Source organism: Oncorhynchus tshawytscha, linkage group LG10 (assembly GCF_018296145.1).
Source record: "Oncorhynchus tshawytscha isolate Ot180627B linkage group LG10, Otsh_v2.0, whole genome shotgun sequence".
In the NCBI taxonomy this organism is placed as follows: domain Eukaryota; kingdom Metazoa; phylum Chordata; class Actinopteri; order Salmoniformes; family Salmonidae; genus Oncorhynchus; species Oncorhynchus tshawytscha.
The window spans coordinates 35,444,246-35,468,239 of NC_056438.1; the positions used below are offsets into that span (position 1 = coordinate 35,444,246).

General features: G+C 43.3%; 1 protein-coding gene across 1 annotated transcript in view; it reads left to right on the top strand.

The window, feature by feature from the left end:
- cdh7a (cadherin 7a) overlaps positions 1-23,994 on the top strand; it is a 126,872-nt gene that overhangs the window by 73,133 nt on the left and 29,745 nt on the right. The window contains exon 9 of the mRNA XM_024435064.1: positions 23,839-23,956. Within this exon, the coding sequence (XP_024290832.1) occupies positions 23,839-23,956 (118 nt within the window). The remainder of the gene's footprint in view (positions 1-23,838; positions 23,957-23,994) is intronic.

The window sequence follows — 23,994 nt, forward strand, 5'->3', positions numbered from 1 at the left end:
AACATTTGAAATTGTGTTTTTTACATTGGATAAAGAGGCGAGACTCAGAGCTCGAAATTGGTATATCATACACTGCATTTGAGGAACAATGGGAAAGTAATTCTGCTTTGAAAGTTGATAAACTTGTAACCTCACTTTTGAGAAAATGACCCTTGAATTTTTTGGTACACCTACTACAGAGCTCTTCTTTGTCTACACCCATTAAGCATCGTTCACACCCTCTTAAGCCTTAGCCCCACCCATCTCTTTAAGAATTCACATGTGATGCCATGTGCTAAACAGAGTGAGGCTGGTTTATACTACATCTATCAACATGTCTGTAGACAGTTGTCGCAGTAACATTGTGAACATTCTATTGTCGTCCGACATCAAACTTGTCGTTATCGTTATAAAAACTATAAACACAAAAACTACAGGCTGCATGACATAAGAAGCCTGGTGGTCCAAAATAGCATAACTGGTGTATTTAACACCAATAAACCCATCCTTTTAAAAATGAATTTAATATATGTCAATTTATCAAACCTGGCAATTAAAAGCAACTTTCTAAACAGTGTTTTGGTTCATTTCTAGCTTGTTAGCTAATTTTAAGTTAGCTGGCTAGCCAGTTAAAATAATGACAATTTCATAGCTGACAACATCTTAACTTTAGCAAATTTTTATTCATTATTACAGGAAAATAAACTCACAACAAGATCATTCCTTACAAGTTAATGTCAAGCTAATTACATAAAATAACTTACGGTTGTGAGTGGGACGTAATAAAAGCAAGGCATTCTGATAATTTTTTAACTTGGACACTGTCTTGTTGGCCTAACTTTATATCCTAATTTGACTTTGGTGCAAGTCATGTTGTTTTTCATACCATCGCTGGTAAACACACACTATATCAAATAAAATCTACGTTTATTTGTCACATGTACAGGGTACAGAAGGTGTAAACGGTACAGTGGAATGGTTAAATCCATAGTGGAGTCTTTTGTTTACGTATGAAAATAGTTAAACAATTAACCATAATCCCAACTCATAACGTTACTACCATGTATGATTCTGCAGGTAGCTAAAGCCAACCAACTAGGTTCAATATTAGCTAGCTAGCTAACATTAGGCTATTACTAGCAATGCAAATAGATTTCTGAGATACAAATAATATTACTACACAGATAATACAAGTAACATTAGCAAGCAAGCCAGCCATTCCACTGATTTCAAAACTCTGTCAACTTCTTCTGTGACAACAACGCAGTTGGTCGCTGTTAAAGTCTGCAGGTCAACCCAAGATGACAGACAACAATGGTATGTTCCCCAATAACCAACCACAATCATTCACAATGTCAGCTCTGGACGAGTGGCATTTAAAACATCCACTCTGATGATTGATGAGGACAGCCTGCAACTCCTCCTCAACACAGGAGCTAATGTGTCTTTGTTTAACTTAGAGACATATCGACAGTTTTTCTCCCACCAACCTTTGGGCACCCCCTCAACTGCCCTATGTGGTTATGCCATCTCCAAAATTGACATTGTGGGATCCCTCCAGCTACCTCTTAAATACGGGGAGAAAGCTTCGCCAGCTGTTTAGTTTCATGTGTCCATAGTGCCACTCCTGGGCCTTGACCCGTTCAACAGCCTACCCTTCTCCTTTTTGGACACCAGTGGTTCAGAGATCTTCACTGTCGCCACCCTGTGGCAGCCATGGACATTTTCATCTTCCAGGAATTCTGTGCAGATCCTTGCGACATGGGGCCGTGCATTATCATGCTGAAACAAGAGGTGATGGCGACGGATGAATGGCATGACAATGGGCCTCAGGATCTCGTCACGTTATCTATGTGCATTAAAATTGCCATTGATAAAATGCAAATGTGTTCATTGTCCGTAGCTTATGCCTGCTCATACCATAACCCCACCGCCACCATGGGGCTCTGCTCACAACGTTGACACCAACAAACCGCTCACTCACACAACGCCATCTGCTATCTGCCTGGGACAGTTGAAACTGGGATTCATCCGTGAAGAAGATAAGTCTCCAGCATGCCAGTGGCCATCGAAGGTGAGAATTTACCCACTGAAGTCGGTTATGACACCAAACTGCAGTCAGGTCATGACCCTGATGAGGATGACTAGCATGCAGATGAGATTCGCAGAGATGATTTCTGACAGTTTGTACAAACCCACAGTTTCATCAGCTGTCCGGGTGGCTGGTCTCAGACGACCCCGCAGGTAAAGATGCCGGATGTGGAGGTCCTGGGCTGGCGTGGTTACATGCGGTCTGCGGTTGTGAGGCAGATTGGACGTACTGCCAAATTCTCTAAAATAACGTTTTAGGCATCAGCTCTGGTGGACATTCCTGCAGTCAGCATACCAATTGCACGCTCCCTCAAAACTTGAGAAATCTTTGGCATTGTGTGACAAAACTGGACATTTTAGAGTGGCCTTTTCTGGCTACGTATTGGGGTTAGTGGAGGTGATTTGATGATCGTGATGCCAGATAATCGATGCCAGATGATGATGGTGATGGCTTGCTGGCCCTGATGTTGTTCTAAGCTCAACCTCTCTGTAGCCTGGACTTAGTTCTCCTCCACAACTAACGTGTAGCACCCACTTGGGTGATGCCTTTGCAGCTGCTATTGCGCAAAGAAGCTCACCACACATCAGTCCAGAGCAGTAGTCATCCTCATTACAAGCTCTTTGCCATTTCCACAATTCAGTCAGGTCTCATTGATCAAGAAGTCGGTGCTGAGTGAAATGCATATTTTAAATGCAGCAGGCTTCTTAGCTAGCCAAACTAAACAAGCAGACTTGCCATCAGTCCTTCAATGACACTCAATCATCTAAAATATGTACAAAATATGCAGAGCTCTCTGTTTAGGTTACCTTACAGCGCCATGGCAGCTATTATGTGATTCATATAAACAATCAAAATGTGCCCCTGGTTGCAGCACTGGGAGACACACTGACAAAAACTAAATAAAAGCATCCGAGCGAGACATGATGTCCTAGATGTGCTCAATTGGATTCAGGTCTGGGGAACGGGCGGGGCAGTCCATAGCATTGATGCCTTCCTCTTGCAGGAACTGCTGACACACTCCAGCCACATGAGGTCTAGCATTGTCTTGCATTAGGAGGAACCCAGGGCCAACCACACCAGCATGTGGTCTCACAAGGGGTCTGAGGATCTCATCTCGGTACCTAATGGCAGTCAGGCTACCTCTGGCGAGCACATGGAGGGCTGTGCGGCCCCCCAAAGAAATGCCAACCCACACCATGACTGACCCACCACCAAACCGGTCATGCTGGAGGATGTTGGAGGCAGCAGAAGGTTCTCCACGGCATCTCCAGACTCTGTCACATCTGTCACATGTGCTCAGTGTGAACCTGCTTTCATCTGTGAAGGGCACAGGGCGCCAGTGGCAAATTTGCCAATCTTGGTGTTCTCTGGCAAATGCCAAACGTCCTGCACGGTGTTGGGCTGTAAGCACAACCCCCACCTGTGGACGTCGGGCCCTCATACCACACTCATGGAGTCTGTTTCTGACCGTTTGAGCAGACACATGCACATTTGTGGCCTGCTGGAGGTCATTTTGCAGGGCTCTGGCAGTGCTCCTCCTGCTCCTCCTTGCACAAAGGTGGAGGTAGCGGTCCTGCTGCTGGTTTGTTGCCCTCCTACGGCCTCCTCTACGTCTCCTGATGTACTGGCCTGTCTCCTGGTAGCGCCGCCATGCTCTGGACACTACGCTGACAGACACAGCAAACCTTCTTGCCACAGCTCGCATTGATATCCCATCCTGGATGAGCTGCACTACCTGAGCCACTTGTTTGGGTTGTAGACTCCGTCTCATGCTACCACTAGAGGGAAAGCACCGCCAGCATTCAAAAGTGACCAAAACATCAGCCAGGAAGCATAGGAACTGAGAAGCGGTCTGTGGTCACCACCTGCAGAACCACTCCTTTATTGGGGGTGTCTTGCTAATTGCCTATAATTTCCACCTGTTGTCTATTCCATTTGCACAACAGCATGTGACATTTATTGTCAATCAGTGTTGCTTCCTAACTGGACAGTGTGATTGACTTGGAGTTACATTGTGTTGTTTAAGTGTTCCCTTCATTTTTTTGAGCAGTGTATATTTTGCATTGGCAAAATGAACGTTCAAATTTGGTTACTGAAACAGACACACTCAAATCTGGCCTACCAGAGAAATAAGAAACAGACTAGAGGTAAATCATATCTGTATGCACTCACAAGCATTTACACTATGATCATTGCATCAATCACTTTCATCCACAATTCTAATGTATATGATATTTACAAGGCCAACGTCAACAGTACCTTAGACCCCTGTGAGTTCAGTATTTACTGCCTATACCTGATTGTAATCGGATGACAATGCAAATCCTGTAAAAAGAAACAACATGATTGTGTCCCTGATTAACTTCTGCTTTGAAGCTGCTGCAAAGAGGGCTTAAAGACAATTTATTTCCTCCATTAGAGAATTATATTCAAACTGCAGAGAGCGGGAGAGATGGAGGGAAGAGAGAGAAGAGTGAGCGAAAGAGAGAGGCACAGATTGTTTACACATAATACCCTGTGGAAACATCATTGTTTGCACTGGAGCAAATTAGGCCCAGCTTGTTCCAGTACCCACTCTGAATCGTATTTGTTGTTCCCTTACTGTCAGTGGTGTGTATTAATGGATGCTAAGGGAAGCCAGGCTTCCCCAAATATTTGGGTCTCTGTGTTTTCATAATTTTCCCAATTTGCAAGTGGCTAAATCTCACTGGAGAACTCATCGAATAGAGGGAAACAGTGCCCCTCTGTCTCAGTATGTGTAGCCCATGTATCTGATGCTGTCTGGAACAAAAGAGTATGACATGTTCCCGCTGTAGCATTTGATTGATTGATACGAGCAAGCATTTGGCCTGCCTTGATAAAACAATTATGAAAGAATTAGACAATCAGCCAAACGCTCAACTCTGGGCTGTCCTGGTCATAGCAAAACTCGTCCCAAGGGGTTTAGATTTTGCTTCAAACCAATCCAATCACATCCTAAGGTAAATGTCGTCATTGTCAGAAAAACTTGTCTGTTTGTGTTGATGTCCTGCAGTGGCTAGCTTGCTAACTGAACCCTTTCCTAAGCCATGGATGGAGATGGGGATTTGGACTTGTGGCTTTGACTTAATTCTCTCTACAGGCAAAGGATTATGGCGGCGATTCTGATCTAACCATACATTCATATATTGTGCCACTGGCCTGAGACAATTGAAGTTCAATATGTAGCCTAGATGTAGCCTAGTAGGCTCATGTTAGTTAGCTAGCTAACTTAGCTGGTTCATTGTTTCCCATGCGAGGAAGTTAGGCTAGCAAGCACTTTAGCTAGGTAGCCTATGACATCAAAAACTAAAATTATGCTTTATGACAGAGCCATAGACCGTTTAGCCAACATGAAAGACAGGAGGATGGCATTGGCGTTCAACTAGTCTACAAGTACTGTGAGTAAAAAAAAAATGTTTTTACTTGCACACCATGCACACACACAGACAGAAATCAGTACCTTAGACAGCCACATTATATTTAGCAACACTGATAAATTGTGTTGGTATCTTTACGTTTGTTTTCAGTGTATTAAATTAAGAGTATATAGCCTTGTTGATTTAATGATGTTTAAGTTGAAAGGGTGATGGAATAGCAGAGGCAGGGCTCCTGTTGTCTTTTTGCTGACTTATGGTATCTCGGTGATTCTAAATCAGCAGTAGTTTGGTAAACTGTCAAAAATATTAACTTGACCATGCTGCAGATCATACAACTGTTTGTTACATGCAATACTTGCTTTGTGGATTTCACTGAATGTTTTTTGCTCGCCGTTGTTTTTGATGAAACAAACGTATGTATAGTTGAGTTCATTCCGACACTGTGTGACTGTTTTCTTTTTGTTGTCACAGCCTTATTGTATATCACAGTGGCGTATGAAAGGATGTGTTAGAGAGCAAACAATACACATTTCACAACATAGTTTGTAACATACGTTTTAACATACTTTTTTACTGGCTTGGCTTCCTCATTTATTTTACCCTGCTACTGCTACTGCTACTGCTACTGCTACTGCTACTGCTACTGCTACTGCTACTGCTACTGCTACTGCTCACAGTGTCCCTATTAGGACAGCCTCGGTCTCAGCAGGAGTTGTCTAGTCTCAACTCCTGCTGAGACTGGGCCTGTCTTAAAATGGACACCTCATTCCCTAAGTGTCGAGGTGCTGGTGATGCACGGCTCATCTCAACAAGCGCTACATCTCTGTCTTTGAAAGGTGTAGCTGAAATTCCCCTGTGGGAGAAACTGTCCTTGTTTTTTGGCCCAGCCGAGTACCCGTCGGCAGGATTTTTCAAAGGGGGACTTTCTAACCAAATTACTTTTACACATCTTGAAATGCCTGTTGGGCTGAGGTGAATCTTTGTTCCTTTTGCTGTAATATGAAAATCACTGCATATGTTTTTCTCTATCTCCCTTGTGACTCTTGTCAGATGTCTGTGACAAAGGGAGCTCTAACACTACCAACTGTATGTCATCTTACCCTTGAGGCACCAATTCATCCAAGTTTAGAGGGCCTTGGAGATCATTCCACAAGTATGGAGCAAAAAAAACTAAAAGCAGATTCACCTAACTCAGTGGAGATCGAAGGGATCTCCGGAGTTAGCCACCCCTGAAACCGGGTCTGGTATCTCGTACTTCTGTAAGTTAACAATGAAGTAAGCTACGGCGGACGTTTATGCAGGAGGGCTTTATAAACAAGAAGAGTGCAATGCACCGATCTACGAGACTTCAGAGAGTGCCAGCCAACTTTCTGATACAGAAAGCTGAAAGCTGAATACTGAACCTATCGCCTGTAATAAAGCATAGAAATTACTGTCTACGTACTTTTGAATGGTAGCAATCAGTGAACACTTTTACCTCAACACTGACCTAAAGTGCTGTATCCAGAAATGTTAAATACATGCCATCAGTGAACACAATAACAGTATACATTTAACACTGACCTGGTGTTGTATTTAAGACATTATAATTCGACATTATAATTACATTTTTACATTAGGTCACTGTTAAATGTAAACTGTTATTGTGTTCACTGATGGCTTGTATTTAACACTTCTGGAATACAGCATTTACTCCTAGGTCAGTGTTAAGCTAAAAGCAGTAGTGTAAAGTACTTAGGAAAAAATACTTTAAAATACTACCTAAGTAGTTTTTTGGGGTATCTGTACCTTACTTTACTATTTCTATTTTTGCCAACTTTTACTTTTACTTCACTTGTCACGCCCTGGTCTTAGTATTTTGTGTTTTCTTTATTATTTTGGTCAGGCCAGGGTGTGACATGGGGTTATTATGTGGTGTGTTTTGTCTTGGGGTTTTAGTAGGTATTGGGATTGTGGCTTAGTAGGGTTGTCTAGAAAAGTCTATGGTTGCCTGAAGCGGTTCTCAATCAGAGGCAGGTGATTATCGTTGTCTCTGATTGGGAACCATATTTAGGCAGCCATATTCTTTGAGTGTTTCGTGGGTGATTGTTCATGTCTCTGTGTTTGTTTGCACAAGGTAGGCTGTTTAGGTTTTTGCGTTACGTTTCTTGTTTTTGTATTGTTTGTGTTTATTCGTCTATTAAACATGTATCAAAATTACCACGCTGCATTTTCGTCCGACTCTCTTTCGACGGAAGAAAACCGTAACAGAATCACCCACCACAACAGGACCAAGCGGCGTGGTAACGGGCAGGAGCAGCGTAATAAGGATTTCTGGACTTGGGAAGAAATCCTCGACGGGAGAGGACCCTGGGCAAAGCCAGGGGAGTGTCGCCGCCCCAAGGTGCAGCAGGAGAAACGGCAGCAGGAGCAGCGAGAGGAATGGACATGGGAGGACGAATTGGACGGAGAAGGACCCTGGGCTCAGCCTGGAGAATATCGCCGTCCCAAAGAAGAACTGGAGGCGGCGGAGGCGGAGAGGCGCTGGTATGAGGAGGCAGCACGGCGGCGCGAATGGAAGCCCGAGAGTCAGCCCCAAAAATGTATTGGGGGGGGGGGCTCACAGGGAGTATGGCTACGCCAGGTAGGAGACCTGCGCAAACTTCCGGTGCTTACCGGGGGCTAAAGAGACCGGGCAGGCACCGTGTTATGCAGTGGAGCGCACGGTGTCTCCACTGCGGGTGCATAGCCCGGTGCGGTACATACCAGGTCTTCGTATTGGCCGGGCTAGAGTGGGCATCGAGCCAGGTAAGGTTGGGCAGGCTCGGTGCTCAAGAGCTCCAGTGCGCCTGCATGGTCCGGTCTATCCAGTGCCACCTCCACACACCAGTCCTCCGTGGGCAGCTCCCCGCACCAGGCTTCCTGTGCATGTCCTCGGCCCAGTACCACCAGTGCCAGCACCACGCACCAGGCCTTCAGTGCGCCTCACCTGTTCAGCGCAGCCAGAGCCTTCCTCCTCTACAGCGCTGCCAGAGTCTCCCGCCTGTCTAGCGCTATCAGAGTCTTCCTCCTCTCCAGCGCTGCCAGAGTCTCCCGCCTGTTTAGTGCTGCCAGAGCCTTCCTCATCTCCAGCGCTGCCAGAGTCTCCTGCCTGTTCAGCGCAGCCAGAGCTGCTAATCTGCATGGGGCAGCCAGAGCTGCCAGTCTGCATGGAGCAGCCAGACCTGCCAGTCTGCATGGAGCAGCCAGAGCTGCCAGTCTGCATGGAGCAGCCAGGGCTGCCAGTCTGCATGGAGCAGCCAGAGATGTCAGTCTGCATGGAGCAGCCAGAGCTGCCAGTCTGCATGGAGCAGCCAGAGTTGCCAGTCTGCATGGAGCAGCCAGTCTGTATGGAGCAGCCAGAGCTGCCAGTCTGCATGGAGCAGCCAGAGCTGCCAGTCTGCATGGAGCAGCCAGAGCTGCCAGTCTGCATGGAGCAGCCAGAGCTGCCAGTCTGCATGGAGCTGCCAGAGCTGCCAGTCTGCATGGATCAGCCAGAGCTGTCAGTCTGCATGGAGCAGCCAGAGCAGCCAGAGCCACCAGTCAGCCAGGATCCGCCAGTCAGCCATGATCTTCCAGATCCGCCAGTCAGCCAGGATCTTCCAGATCCGCCAGTCAGCCAGGATTCGCCAGTCAGCCAGGATCTGCCAGAACCACCAGCTAGCCAGGATCTGCCAGAGCCTACTACCTGCCTGAGCTTCCTCTCAGTACTGGGCTTCCTCTCAGTACTGGGCTTCCTCTCAGTACTGGGCTTCCTCTCAGTACTGAGCTTCCCCTCAGTGCTGAGCTTCCCCTCAATGCTGAGCTACCCCTCAGTGCTGAGCTACCCCTCAGTGCCGAGCTACCCCTCAGTGCCGAGCTACCCCTCAGTCCCGAGCTTCCCCTCAGTCCCGAGCTTCCCCTCAGTCCCGAGCTTCCACCTCAGTCCAGAGCTGCCCCTCAGTCCTGTGGGGTCCTTGGTGAGGGTTATTAGGCCAAGGTCGGCGGCGAGGGTCACCAATCAAAGGACACGTTACAGGAGGACTAAGACTTGGTTGGAGTGGGGTCCACGTCCCGAGCCGGAGCCGCCACTGTGGACAGACACCCACCCGGACCCTCCCCTATGAGTTTAGGTGTGCGGCCGGGAGTCCGCACCTTGGGGGGGGTTCTGTCACGCCTTGGTCTTAGTATTTTGTGTTTTCTTTATTTATTTGGTCAGGCCAGGGTGTGACATGGGTTTATTTTGTGGTGTGTTTTTGTATTGGGGTTTTAGTAGGTATTGGGATTGTGGCTGAGTAGGGTTGTCAAGGAAAGTCTATGGCTGCCTGAGGCGGTTCTCAATCAGAGTCAGGTGATTATCGTTGTCTCTGATTGGGAACCATATTTAGGTAGCCCGGGTTTCACTGTGTGTTTGTGGGTGATTGTTCCTGTCTTTGTGTTAGTTGTCACCAGATAGGCTGTATAGGTTTTCACGTTCCGTTTATTGTTTTTGTATTGTTCGTGTTTTTTCATCTATTAAAGATGTATCGAACTAACCACGCTGCATTTTGGTCCGACTCTCTTTCGACGGAAGAAAACTGTAACACTGTCTATATAAATTCCCACAGTTGGCAGTGTATGTTAGAGCAAAAACCAAATCATACGGTTGAAGGAATTGTCCGTAGAGCTGTGAGGGTTGTTTTGAGGCACAGATCTGGGAAAGGGTACTAAAAAATTGTGCAGCATTGAATGTCCTCAAAAACACATTGGCCTCCATCATTCTAAAATGGAAGAAGTTTGGAACCACCAAGACTCTTCCTAGAGCTGGCCAAGCTGAGCAATTGGGGAACAAGGGCCTTGGTCAGGGAGGTGACTAAGAACCTGATGGTTACTCTGACAGAGCTACAGAGTTCCTCTGTGGAGATGAGAGAACCTTCCAGAAGGACAACCATCTCTACAGCACTCTACCAATTAGGCCTTTATGGTAGAGTGGCTAGACGGAAGCCACTCCTCAGTAAAAGGCACATGACAGCCCTCTTGGAGTTTGCCAAAAGGCACCTAAAGGACTCTCAGACCATGAGAAGCAATTTTCTCTGGTCTGATGAAACCAAGATTGAACTGTTTGGCTTGAATGCAAAGCATCACATCTGGTGGACTAGTCGGGATTGAGGGATAGATGAACTGAGCAAAGTAAAACCTGCTCCAGAGTGCTCAGGACCTCATACGGGTCTTAATGTTCACCTTCCAACAGGACAACGACCCTAAGTACACAGCCAAGACACCACAGGAGTGGCTTTGGAGAGACCTCAAAATAGCTGTGCAGCGACACTCCCCCATCCATCCAGCTTGATAGGATCTGCAGAGGAGAATGGGAGAAACTCCCCAAATACATGTGTGCCAAGATTGTAGCATCATACCCAAGAAGACTTGAGGCTGTAATAACTGCCAATGGTGCTTCAACAAAATACTGAGTAAAGGGTCTTAATATTTCGGTATTTTTTGCAAACATTTGCAAACATTCCTAAAAACCTGTTTTGGATTTGTCATTATGGGCTATTGTGTGTAGATTGATGAGAAAAAAATACAATTTAATCCATTTTAGAATAAGGCTGTAACGTAATGTAACAAAGTGCTTCAAGCGAAATGCCAGTACAGGGACAACGTGGAGTCGCAATTCAACAGCTCAGACACGAGACGTATGTGGCAGGGTCTACAGGAAATCACAGACTAGAAAAAGAAAACCAGCCACGTCACGGACACCGACGTCACGCTTCCAGACAAACTAAACACCTTTGCCCATTTTGAGGATAATACAGTGCCACCATCCCTCCTCCTTCCCCATTGCTGATGTGAGTAAAGCATTTGAATGTGTTAACCCTTCTAAGGCTGCTGGCCCAGATGACATCCTTAGCCGCGTCCTCAGAGCACGTGCAGACCAGCTGGCTGGTGTGTTTACGGACATATTCAATCGCTCCCTATCCCAGTCTGTTGTCCCCACATGCTTCAAGATGGTTACCATTGTTCCTGTACCCAAGAAGGCTGAACTAAAAGACTACCGTCTTGAAGTGTCATCATGAAGTGCTTTGAGAGATTAGTCAAGGATCATATCAAAGGAATACCTATGTAAGAATGCTGTTCATTGACTACAGCTCAGCATTCAACACCATAGTACCCTCCAAGCTCATCATCAAGCTGGAGGCCCTGGGTCTCAACCCCCACCCTGTGCAATTGAGTCCTGAACTTTCTGACGTGCCGCCCCCAGGTGGTGAAGGTAGGAAACAACATCCCCACTTTGCTGACCCTCAACACTGGGGGCCCACAAGGGTGCGTGCTCAGCCCCCTCCTGTACTCCCTGTTCACCCACGACTGCATGGCCATGCACGCATCCAACTCAATCATCAAGTTTGCAGACGACACAACAGTAGAGTGCTTGATTATCAACAATGACAAGACAGCATACAGGGAGGAGGTGAGGGCACTCGGAGTGTGGTGTCAGGAAAACAACCTCTCACACAACGGCAACAAAACAAAGGAGATGATCGTGGACTTCAGGAAACAGCAGAGGGAGCACCCCCCTATCCACATTGAAGGGACAGCAGTGGAGATGGTGGAAAGTTCATCGGCATACACATCACAGACAAACTGAAATGGTCCACCCACACAGACAGTGTGGTGAAGAAGGCGCAATCGTGCCTCTTCAACCTCAGCAGGCTGAAGAAATTTTGCTTGTCACCCAAAACCCTGACAAACTTTTACAGATGCACAATCGAGAGCATCCTGTCGGGCTGTATCACAGCTGCAACTGCACCACCCTCAACCTCAAGGCTCTCCAGAAGGTGCCTGCCCTCCATGACACTTACAGCACCCAATGTCGCAGGAAGGCCAAATAAATCAAGGACATCAACCACCCGAGCCACTGCCTGTTCACACCGCTACCATCCAGAAGGCAAGGTCAGTACAGGTGCACCAAATCTGGGACCGAGAGACTGAAAAACAGCTTCTATCTCAAGGGCTTCAGACTGCTAAACAGCAATCACTAACTCAGAGAGGCTACTGCCTACATTGAGACCCAATCACTGGCCGCTTTAATAAATGGATCACTCCTCACTTTATACAATGCCACTCTAAATAATGGCACTTTAATAATGTTTACATATCTTACATTACTCATATTACATGTATACTGTATTTTATACCATCTATTGCACCTTGCCTATGCCGCTCGGCCATCACTCATCCATATACTTACATGTACATATTCTCATTCACCCTTTAGATTTGTGTGTTTTAGGTAGTTGTTGGGGAATTGTTAGATTACTTATTAAAAATTACTGCACTGTCGGAACTAGAAGCACAAGCATTTCACTACAATCGCATTAACATCTGTTAACCATGTGTATGTGACAAATAACATTTGATTTGATTTTGATGCACTGTAAATGAAAGTCCGATAAATGAAAAGCTGATTGTTTTCTGGAGTCTCGGGACTGATAGGGTTAAATTAGACAGAAATAATTTAAATGTTCAATGATGTTGGGGCATTTCAAAGCTTCAATAACATCTTGCCTCACAACCATGTCATGTTTATGAAGTTCTCATTAATGTATAAATGCCTTTTGATGAAGAGTAAATCTAAGGGTTTACCAATCACAATTCCTTGTTGTTACACAACCCATCCTCATCCCTGGAGTTTTGCTTACAAAAGCAAAGCAGTAATGAGCAAGCCAAATGTATTCATTTCCAAAACCCCAAAAAGGTTGCCGCTTCAGCCGTTGCAATGTAAAACAGATGCAAAACAGATGGCAGGTGTGTAAGCGTCAGTCCCCAAATCCCATCAGCAACCCACACCTGTTATGGGGTTATTCATGTAGCTTTTGCTTGCCTTCTGTTTTCAATCTCAGGGTGCCTGAGCTATTGTTTAGTGCCCTTGATTCGGCCATTTTGATTCTTTCCCAACTGTCATTCCATTATTGTTTATGATGTGCCATCCAGAGCTGGTCTTAACTGCCAGTGGTTTTGCACAAAGGCCTGTTCTGTTATGGCAGACGACGAAGAAGAATTGTGAGGCTAAATTCAATATAGAGCAGCATTTTTATACGTCGGTCCAGCACTTGTCAGAGGTATTATTTGAATGCATAATTTTTTTATATGCCTGCTGCCTGCCTAAATGACTGCTATAGGCTTTTTATAGCCACTGGCTGGCAAACAAGCTTGAGTATCTTGACAAGTCGGAAGTGTCGTCTCTTCCCAAGATTGTGTATATTTGTAGCATTTCTAGGTAACTATGTTCTCTAGGGGTGCTTCCATGGGGCAAAGGATATAACAATAGTCAAATAAAAGGCAGGTGAAAAAGGGCAGCCTACACTTTGTTTACATCTGTTATCACAGATAACTGATACTGTATAATAATGCACCTAAAACATACAGTGCAAAGTATTCACACCCCTTTACTTTTTCCACATTTTTTTGTGGTACAGACTGAATTTAATATAGACTAAATTGAGATATTGTGTCACTGGTCTACACACAATACACACAAAAAGTCTAAAAGTATTATTATAGATTTTTTTTTACAAATTTAAGCTGAAATGTCTTGATTCAATAAGTATTCAACCCCTTTTTATGGCAAGCCAAAATAAGTTCAGGAGTGAAAATTGCAAATACAAGTTGTGTTTAACATGACTTTTGAATGACTACCTCACCTCTGTACCCCACACATTCAATTATCTGTAAGGTCCCTCCATCAAACACTGAATTTGAAACACAGATTCAACCACAAAGACCAGGGAGGGTTTCCAATGCCTCACAAAGAAGGGCACCTATTGATAGATTGGTTAAACATTCAACAGTAGACATTGAAAATACCAAGGATTTCACCATGAGGCCAAAAGTGACTTTAAAACAGTTTATTGGCTGTGATAGAAGAAAACTAAGGATGGATCAACAACATTGTAGTTACTCCCCAATATTAACCTAAATGACAGAGTGAAAAGAAGGAACTTATACAGAATATAAATATTCCAAAACATGCAAATGTGGCAAAAAAAAATAACTTTATGTCCCAAATACAAAGCTTTTGGGGAAAATCAAACACTACACGTCACTGACTACCATTCTTCATATTTTCAATCATGGTAGTATCTGAATCATGTTATGGGTATGCTTGTCATCGGCAAGGACTAGGGAATTGTATTTTGGATAAAAAGAAACAGAATAGAGCTAAGCACAGGCAAAATCCTATAGGAAAACCTGGTTCAGTCTGCTTTCCAACAGACATTGGGAGACAAATTCGCCTTTCAGCAGGACAATAACCTAAAACACAAGGCCAAATGTACACTGGAGTTGCTTAACAAGATGACATTGAATGTTCTTGAGGGGCCTAGTAATAGTTTTGACTTAAATCAGCTTGAAAAATCTATGGCAAGACTTGAAAATAGCTGTCTAGCAATGATCAACAACCAACTAGACAGAGCTTGATTAATTTGAAAAATTAGTGTCCGACCTGGGCGAGCCTGATGGGCCGGCTGAGGCATGGGCGCTGGACAAGCTGGCCGGAGCGCAGAAGCTCGACTATCCGGCAGAGGCGTGGGAGCCTGAGGAGCCGGCTGAGGCGTGGGAGCCTGACGATCCCGCTGAGGCGTGGGAGGCCGATGAACTGGTTGAGGCATGTCGTGTGATGGGCGCCTGCCGAACCAACCGAGGCAAGAAAACCTCTCATGCCAGCTAAGGCGTGGAAGCTCGACAAGCCACCTGAGGCAAAGCTGGAGCAGGCGTGACAGTAATGATGTTGGATACAGTGGGACTTTTTGTAAAAAAGGCTCTACAAATGAAAACATAGCGATGTATCAACGTGACACCAAAGAGGGCCTACCAACTTTCCTGAAGAGAATGCTGTGATGAGTACTAAAATAGGAATAGGAACGTCAACTGAATAATCTGCTTTCTACTATTTAGAGAGAAGCAGAACTTATTTATATTGAAGAAGCCAATTTTTATTCTCAGCTTCTTAACTAACTCATCAATATGCTTTTTAAAAAGACAGCTTTTCATCTATCCAGATGCCCAGATATTTGTAAGCAGGGACACGATCACTATGGACACCATCCAGAAGTACATACAGTGCATTCGGACAGTGTTCAGACCACTTCACTTTTTCCACTGTTTGTTACGTTACAGCCTTTTCCTAAAATGTACTAAATAAAACGTTTTCCTCATCAATCTATACCCAATACCCCATAATGACAAAGCAAAAACAGACATTTGACATTTTTGTACATATATTAAAAATAAAAAACATACCTTCTTTACATAAGTATTCAGACCCTTTGCTGTGAGACTTGAAATTGAGCTTAGGTGCATCTTGTTTCCAGCGCTCATCCTTGATGTTTCTACAACTTGATTGGAGTTCGTCTGTGGTAAATTCAATTGATTGGACATGATTTGGAAAGGCACATGCCTGTCTACATAAGATCAAATCAAAATATTGTCAAGACGTTGACAACGTTATAATTTTTTTTAAATTATAATTGTTGTCCTTCAAACTTTGCTTTCGTCAAGTTGGATTGGCTTGATGGGCACTTCTTACGTACCATACGGTCAAGCTGCTCCCACAACAGCTCAATAGGGTTGAGATCCGGTGACTGTGCTGGCCACTCCATTATAGACAGAATACCAGCTGACTGCTTCTTCCCTAAATAGTTCTTGCATAGTTTGGAGCTGTGCTTTGGTTCATTGTCCAGTTGTAGGAGGAAATTGGCTCCAATTAAGCGCTGTCCACAGGGTATGGCATGGCGTTGCAAAATGGAGTGATAGCCTTCCTTCTTCAAGATACCTTTTACCCTGTACAGATCTCCCACATTACCACCACCAAAGCACCCCCAGAATATCACATTGCCTCCACCATGCTTGACAGATGGCGTCAAAAGCACTCCTCCAGCATATTTACATTTTTTCTGTGTATCATAACGGTTCTTCTTTGTGATCCGAACACCTCAAACGTCGTCTGTCCATAACACTTTTTCCAATCCACTATCTGTGTTCTTTTGCTCATCTTAATATTTTATTTTTATTGGCCACTTCACAACTCTGCCTAATAATCTATTTTACAAGAGAGACCTGGCCAAAATAGCAACACACAAAGTTGCAGACACATTTGCAACATAAAACACAAAGCACTAAAGTTTACTGACATAAATGTACAAATTGAAGAGCAAGATTGTTTGGGAAAGTGTGGTGTAACTAGGGGTCAAAACTTTGACCTTTCGACGCTCGTTCCAATCGGAAGGGGCAGAGAAATGTAAAACTTTTTTCCTAGCTCTGTACGAGCCATAAGCATATATTATATTCTTCACCCTTTCAAGCTCATGCAATTTACCCAAAAAGGACCCTTGACTGAAAAGATGTCCCATGGTTACTGTTATTATAAGTACAGTGCCTTCAGAAAGTGTTCATACCATTTCATACATTATATTCCACATTTTGTTGTGTTACAGACTGAATTCAAAATGTATTAAATATATTTTTTCTCTAACCCATCTACACACAATACCCCATAATGACAAAGAGAAAAAACATGTTTTTAGAAATGTTTGCTAATTTATTGAAAATGAAATACAGAAATATCTCATCTCATTTACATATATATTCACACCCTTGAGTCAATACATTGTTAGAATACGTTAGAATCACCTTTGGCGACGATTAAAGCTGTGAGTCTTTCTGTGTAAGTCTTTAAGGCGGCCCATGTACTCCCCATTCACAAAGGTGATGACCCTTGTGACCTAAATAATTATCAGCCTATTTCTAAAATCTCTTGACTTGCTAAAATATTAGAATCCTTGATGAATTCTCAGCTAACACCTTTCTTATCTTTGAAATGTATTCTAAATGTACAGTACCAGCCAACATTTCGGGACACATCTACTCATTTCAGGAATTTTCTTTATTTTTACTATTTTCTACATTGTAGTGAAGACATCAAAACTGTGAAATAACACATATGGAATCATGTAGTAACCACAAAAGTGTTAAACAAATCTAAATATATTTTATATTTGTGACTCTTCAAAAAGCCACCCTTTGCCTTGATGACAACTTTGCACACTCTTGGCATCCTCTGCATTGACACATTGGTCAACAGGCCCTTTGAATTGACACACTGAACTCTATCTGAGAAGTAGTTGGTGAACCAGGCGAGGCCGTCATTAGAGAAACCAAGGCTGTTGAGTCTGCCGAGAAGAATATGGTGATTGACAGAGTCGAAAGCCCTGGCCAGGTCGATGAAGACGGTTGCACAGTACAGTCTTTTATCGATGGCGGTTGGAATGGGGAATGGGCCAAAATTCACCCAACTGATTGTGGGAAACTTGTGGAAGGCTGCCCGAAACGTTTGACCCAAGTTAAACAACTTAAAGGCAATGCTCCCAAATACTAATTGAGTGTATGTAAACTTCTGATTTACTGGGAAAGTGATGAAATGAATAAAAGCTGAAATGAATCATTCTCTCTCCTATTATTCTGACATTTCGACTCTTTTCTCAGAATATATCAATGATGTCGCTCTTGCTGATGCTGATTCTCTGATCCACCTCTACGCAGGCGTGTCATTCTGTATACATCTGGCCCTTCTTTGGACACTGTGCTAACAAACCTCCAAACAAGCTTCCACGCCATACAACACTCCTTCCGTGGCCTCCAACTGCTTTTAAATGCTCTTCAACCGATTTTCTCCCGCACCCTCCCGCCCGACTAGCATCACTACTCTGGGCGGTTCTGACTTAGAATATGTGGATAACTACAAATAACTAGGTGTCTGGTTAGACTGTAAACTCTCCTTCCAGACTCACATTAAGCATCCCCAATCCAAAATTAGATCTAGAATCAGCTTCCTATTTTGCAACAAAGCCTCCTTCACTCATCCTGCCAAACATACCCTCGTAAAACTGAGTATCCTACCAATCCTTGACTTCGGCGATGTCAGTTACAAAATAGCCTCCAACGCTCAGCAAACTGGATGTAGTCTATCACAGTGCCATCCGTTTTGTTACCAAAGCCCCATATACTACCCACCACTGCGACCCACCACTACATATTTGTAGCCAAACCCACTGTCTCCAGGTCATCTATAAGTCTTTGCTAGGTAAAGCCCTGCCTTATCTCAGCTTACTGGTCACCATAGCAACACCCACCTTAAGCACACGCTCCAGCAAGTATATTTCACTGGTCATCCCCAAAGCCAACACTTCTTTTGGCTGCCTTTCCTTCCAGTTCTCTGCTGCCAATGACTGGAACGAATTGCAAAAATCACTGAAGTTAGAGTCTTATATCGCCCTCTCTAACTTTAGCATCAGCTGTCAGAGCAGCTTACCAATCACTGTACCTGTACACAGACAATCTGTAAATACCACACCCAACTACCTCATCCCCATATTATTACTTACCCTCTTGCTCTTTTGCACCCCATTATCTCTCATCTGCACATCTATCACTCCAGTGTTAGTGCTAACTTGTAATTGTAATTCTTTTGCCACTATTGTCTATTTATTGCCTTACCTTACTTCATTTGCACACACTGTATACAGATTTTTCTATTGTGTTATTGACTGTACATTTCTTTGTCGCACTGCTTTGCTTTATCTTGGCCAGGTCGCAGTTGTAAATGAGAACTTGTTCTCTACTGGCCTACCTGGTTAAATAAAGTTGAAATAAAATAAATAAATTCATTTCACATTCTTAAAATAAAGTGTTGATCCTAACTGACCTAAAGGGAATTTTTACTAGGATTAAATGTCAGGAATTGTGAAAACTGAGTTTAAATGTATTTGACTAAGGTGTATGTAAATGTCCGACTTCAACTGTAATTCCTTAATAAATAAAACACTAAATCCATCCAGATAATCATGTAGGCTCAAACGTTAAAGCCTCGCACGGACAAGGCAGCATATTTTGGGATGTATATCAATTTATCCCAAAAATATACTGTTGTTGCTGTATTTATAGAGGTGTGCTCACGTGTTCCACAAGGTTCTATTTTGGGCCCACTGTTGTTCATTTTGCATATCAACAACATTGGGGATCTTATTGAAACAGTGGATGTTCATTTTTATGCAGATGATACTGTTCTTTATTCAAGTGGTAATAGTTTATCTTTAGCTTTTGAAAATGCCCAAAGAGCATTTACCATCATACAACAGAATATGTATGATTTAAAGCTGATTCTAAATTAGCTTAAAACAAAATGCATGGTATTTTCAAATGTCAGGCATGTTACAAATCATGTCATTACTGCATTGGCTGGACATACTATAGAGCAAGTTAATTAAAGTGTACAAATATTTTGGTGTGTGGGTTGATGATAAGCTGAGCTTCACTGTGCATGTAGAGAACTTGATAAGCAAGCTCAAGATGAAAATCGGATTTTATTACCAGCATAAGGCTTGTTTTTCTTTCAAGGCCAGGATGGAGCTGGTACGATGTGCATTACTGTCTGTTTTAGATTTTAGTGATGTTATATATATGCAGGCCTCAGCCACTACCCTGAGAGCACTTGATTCAGTGTATCATGCAGCCCTCAGGTTCATTACAAATCAGAAACGTCTAACACATCATTGTGATCTCTACAGCGCTGTTGGCTGGTCGTCATTGACCTTGCGTAGGCTTAAACACTGGTATACACTGATTTATAAGGCCATATTGGGTAAAATGCCATTTTATCTCTGTTCTTTTTTAGTCAGGTCAGTAAATAAATATCAATTACAGTCCCATTCTGATTTGCTTCTAACAGTACAAAAATTAGAACAGGTCATGGTAGAAATAGTTTTAGTTACTTGGAATTCTCTCCTGAACATTTTAAAATGTGATGATCTAGTTTCGTTGGTGGAGTTTAAATATTTGACCGATGGAAATATCATAGAAGAGTGTAATTGTTTTTAGGCCAGCTGTTTTTGGTCAAGATGTTTGTGTTTTTAATGTAATATGTAATTGTTGTACTGTATGTGTGTTTATAGTTTTGTTTAATGTTGTGTTAGTGTATGTAAGTTGTTTTGTCTGAAACGTTGTTCTCCCTGCTGCTTTTGGACCAGGTCTCTCTTGGAAAAGAGATATTATCTCAATGAAAAAAAAACTGTATAAATAAAGGTAAAATGTATATATATATTTTTTAGATTCACTCCCTGCTTGTCCCAAATGGCAACCTTTTCATTATATAGTGCACTACTTTTAACCAGGGCCCATTGGGCTTTGGTCAAAAGTTGTGCACTATATAGGGAATAGGGTGCCATTTGGAACGCTCTCCCTGTTGGCAGGTTGTTCAATTTCCAGTTTCCAGGAGATTTTCTGGCAGATAGAGTTTGTGCTGACTCTGGCTCCTCGCGAGGGCAGGGATCGGCATGGCCGGTGTTTAACCCAGCCAAAGCTAGGGGGATTAGACCACTGCAGAGCGTCGGACCGAGTGAATCTTCTTATAACGCAACCTGATGGGCCTCCACTGATAATCATCTTTTAAACACAGCACTTTTAAATGGTGTGCGTTTTTTTAGTGTGTGTAATAATTCGTAAGCCAGCCCGGGGATGGCTTTTCCACTTTAATGATTCGTAAACTGTCCTAGGTAAACAATGTGTGTGTTTGTGTGTGTGTCTGTGTGTGTGTGTGTGTGCAGTATTAGTTCATTGGCTTAAACCCACACTTCCTCATGTCCATTTGGTTTGGAACTGATATTTGGACCCCCTATGATGATGTTTTTGAGACATAATTCATATCACCATCCTGAACTCTGTAGTCTATTTGTTGTTCTGCAGCTGACATAGCTACAATACGCAAAACATGTATTGTGTCATATTATACAAAATATATCAGGTTCTGCTTAGAAAATATCAACCTGACAAATAAATACTCATGTAACACAATTATTATTTGAGTATTGTTGAAAGGGTCTATTATCATGTTGGTGTGAGGCTAATGCTGACTACAGGCAGTTCAATGGGGATTGTGTCACCAAATTGTGTTGATTTTCCTTGCCTGTTTTTTTTTTGGAAATATCACTTCCACTATACGGTGTCTCCCAAGTCCCAACCCTATAGAGTGTGGTACTGCCTTCCCTCTCAAAGTATGACCTATATGACCTTAAATATTGTCATGTCAAATTTTATAGCTTGTGATCTATGCGGCTCTATCTCTTGGTGCTAGTTTTTTTTTAACTTAGTGCTGCTCCAACATGGTGTCCATAATAGGACAGCCTCAGTCTCAGCGGGACTTTTAAACAATAAAAAAAACAAAAGCAAAAATCATTGAAGCTGGAGACATATCACCCTCTCTAACTTTAAGCATCAGCTGTCAGAGCAGCTTACCCATCACTGTACCTGTACAGTCGTGGCCAAAAGTTTTGAGAATGACAAATATTAATTTTCACAAAGTTTGCTGCTTCAGTGTCTTTAGATATTTTTGTCAGATACTATGGAATACTGAAGTATAATTACAAGCATTTCATAAGTGTCAAAAGGCTTTTATTGACAATTATATGAAGTTGATGCAAAGAGTCAATATTTGCAGTGTTGACCCTTCTTTTTCAAGACCTCTGCAACCCGCCCTGGCATGCTGTCAATTAACTTCTGGGCCACCTCCTGACTGATGGCAGCCCATTCTTGCATAATCAATGCTTGTAGTTTGTCAGAATTTGTTGGTTTTTCTTTGTCCACCCACCTCTTGAGGATTAACAACAAGTCCTCAATGGGATTAAAGTCTGGACCCAAAATATCAATGTTTTGTTCTCCGAGCCACTTAGTTATCACTTTTGCCTTATGGCAAGGTGCTCCATCATGCTGGAAAAGGCATTGTTCGTCACTAAACTGTTCCTGGATGGTTGGGAGAAGTTGCTCTCGGAAGATGTGTTGGTACCATTCTTTATTCATGGCTGTGATCTTAGGCAAAATTGTGAGTTAGCCCACTCCCTTAGCTGAGAAGCAACCCCACACATGAATGGCCTCAGGATGCTTTACTGTTGGCATGACACAGGACTGATGATAGCGCTCACCTTGTCTTCCCCAAACAAGCTTTTTTCCAGGTGCACCAAACAATCGGAAAGGGTATTCATCAGAGAAAATTACTTTACCCCAGTCCTCAGCAGTCCAATCCCTGTACCTTTTGCAGAATATCAGTCTGTCCCTGATGTTTTTCCTGGAGAGAAGTGGCTTCTTTGCTGCCCTTCTTGACACCAGGCCATCCTCCAAAAGTCTTTGCCTCACTGTGCGTGCAGATGCACTCACACCTGCCTGCTGCCATTCCTGAGCAAGCTCTATATTGGTGGTGCCCCGATCCCGCAGCTGAATCAACTTGAGGAGACGGTCCTGGCACTTGCTGGACTTTCTTGGGCACCCTGAAGCCTTCTTCACAACAATTGAACCACTCTCCTTGAAGTTCTTGATGATCCGATAAATGGTTGCTTTAGGTGCAATCTTACTGGCAGTAATATCCTTGCCTGTGATGCTCTTTTTGTGCAAATCAATGATGACGGCACGTGTTTCCTTGCAGGTAACCATGTTTGACAGAGGAAGAACAATGATTCCAAGCACCACCCTCCTCTTGAAGCTTCCAGTCTGTTATTCAACTCAATCAGCATGACAGAATAGTCTCCAGCCCTCGTCAACACTTACAACTGTGTTAATGAGAGAATCACTGACATGATGTCAGCTGGTCCTTTTGTGGCAGGGCTGAAAATGCAGTGGAAATGTTTTTTGGGGGATTCCGTTTTTTTGAATGGCTTAGAGGGACTTTGCAATTAATTGCAATTAATCTGATCACTCTTCATAACATTCTGGAGTATATGCAAATTGCCATCATACAAACTGAGGCAACAGACTTTGTGAACATTTATATTTGTGTCATTCTCAAAACGTTTGGCCACGACTGTACACAGCCAATCTGTAAATAGCACACCCAACTACCTCATCCCGATATTGTTATTTATCTTCTTGCTCTTTTGCACCCTAGTACAGTATCTCTACTTGCTCATCATCATCTGCATATCCATCACTCCAGTGTTAATGCTAAATTGTAATTATTTCACCTCTATGGCCTATTTATTGCCTTACTTCCCTAATTTTCTACATTTGCACACACTGTACATACATTTTCTATTGATATTGACTGTACGTTTGTTTATGTGTAACTCTGTGTTGTTGTTTTTGTCGCACTGCTTTGCTTTATCTTGGCCAGGTCACAGTTTTAAATGAGAACTTGTTCTCAACTGGCCTACCTGGTTAAATAAAGTGAAATCATTTATATTTTTTTAAAGACTGACTCTGTCTTAATATGGACACTATACTCTAGAATACAAGACAAATTCCTATATCTGGACTGACCTGAACGGAATGTAACCTTTGGTCCTCTGTCCCCTGCAGGTCATTGAGACCATCAGCGCAATGGACAGAGACGAACCTCAGAGTGGACACCGCTTCTTCTTCTCCCTCACTGCAGAGGCTGCTGGGAACCTCAACTTCACCCTGAGAGACAACAAAGGTAAAGGCCAGACACATAGTCATATTTGGCCAACGAAA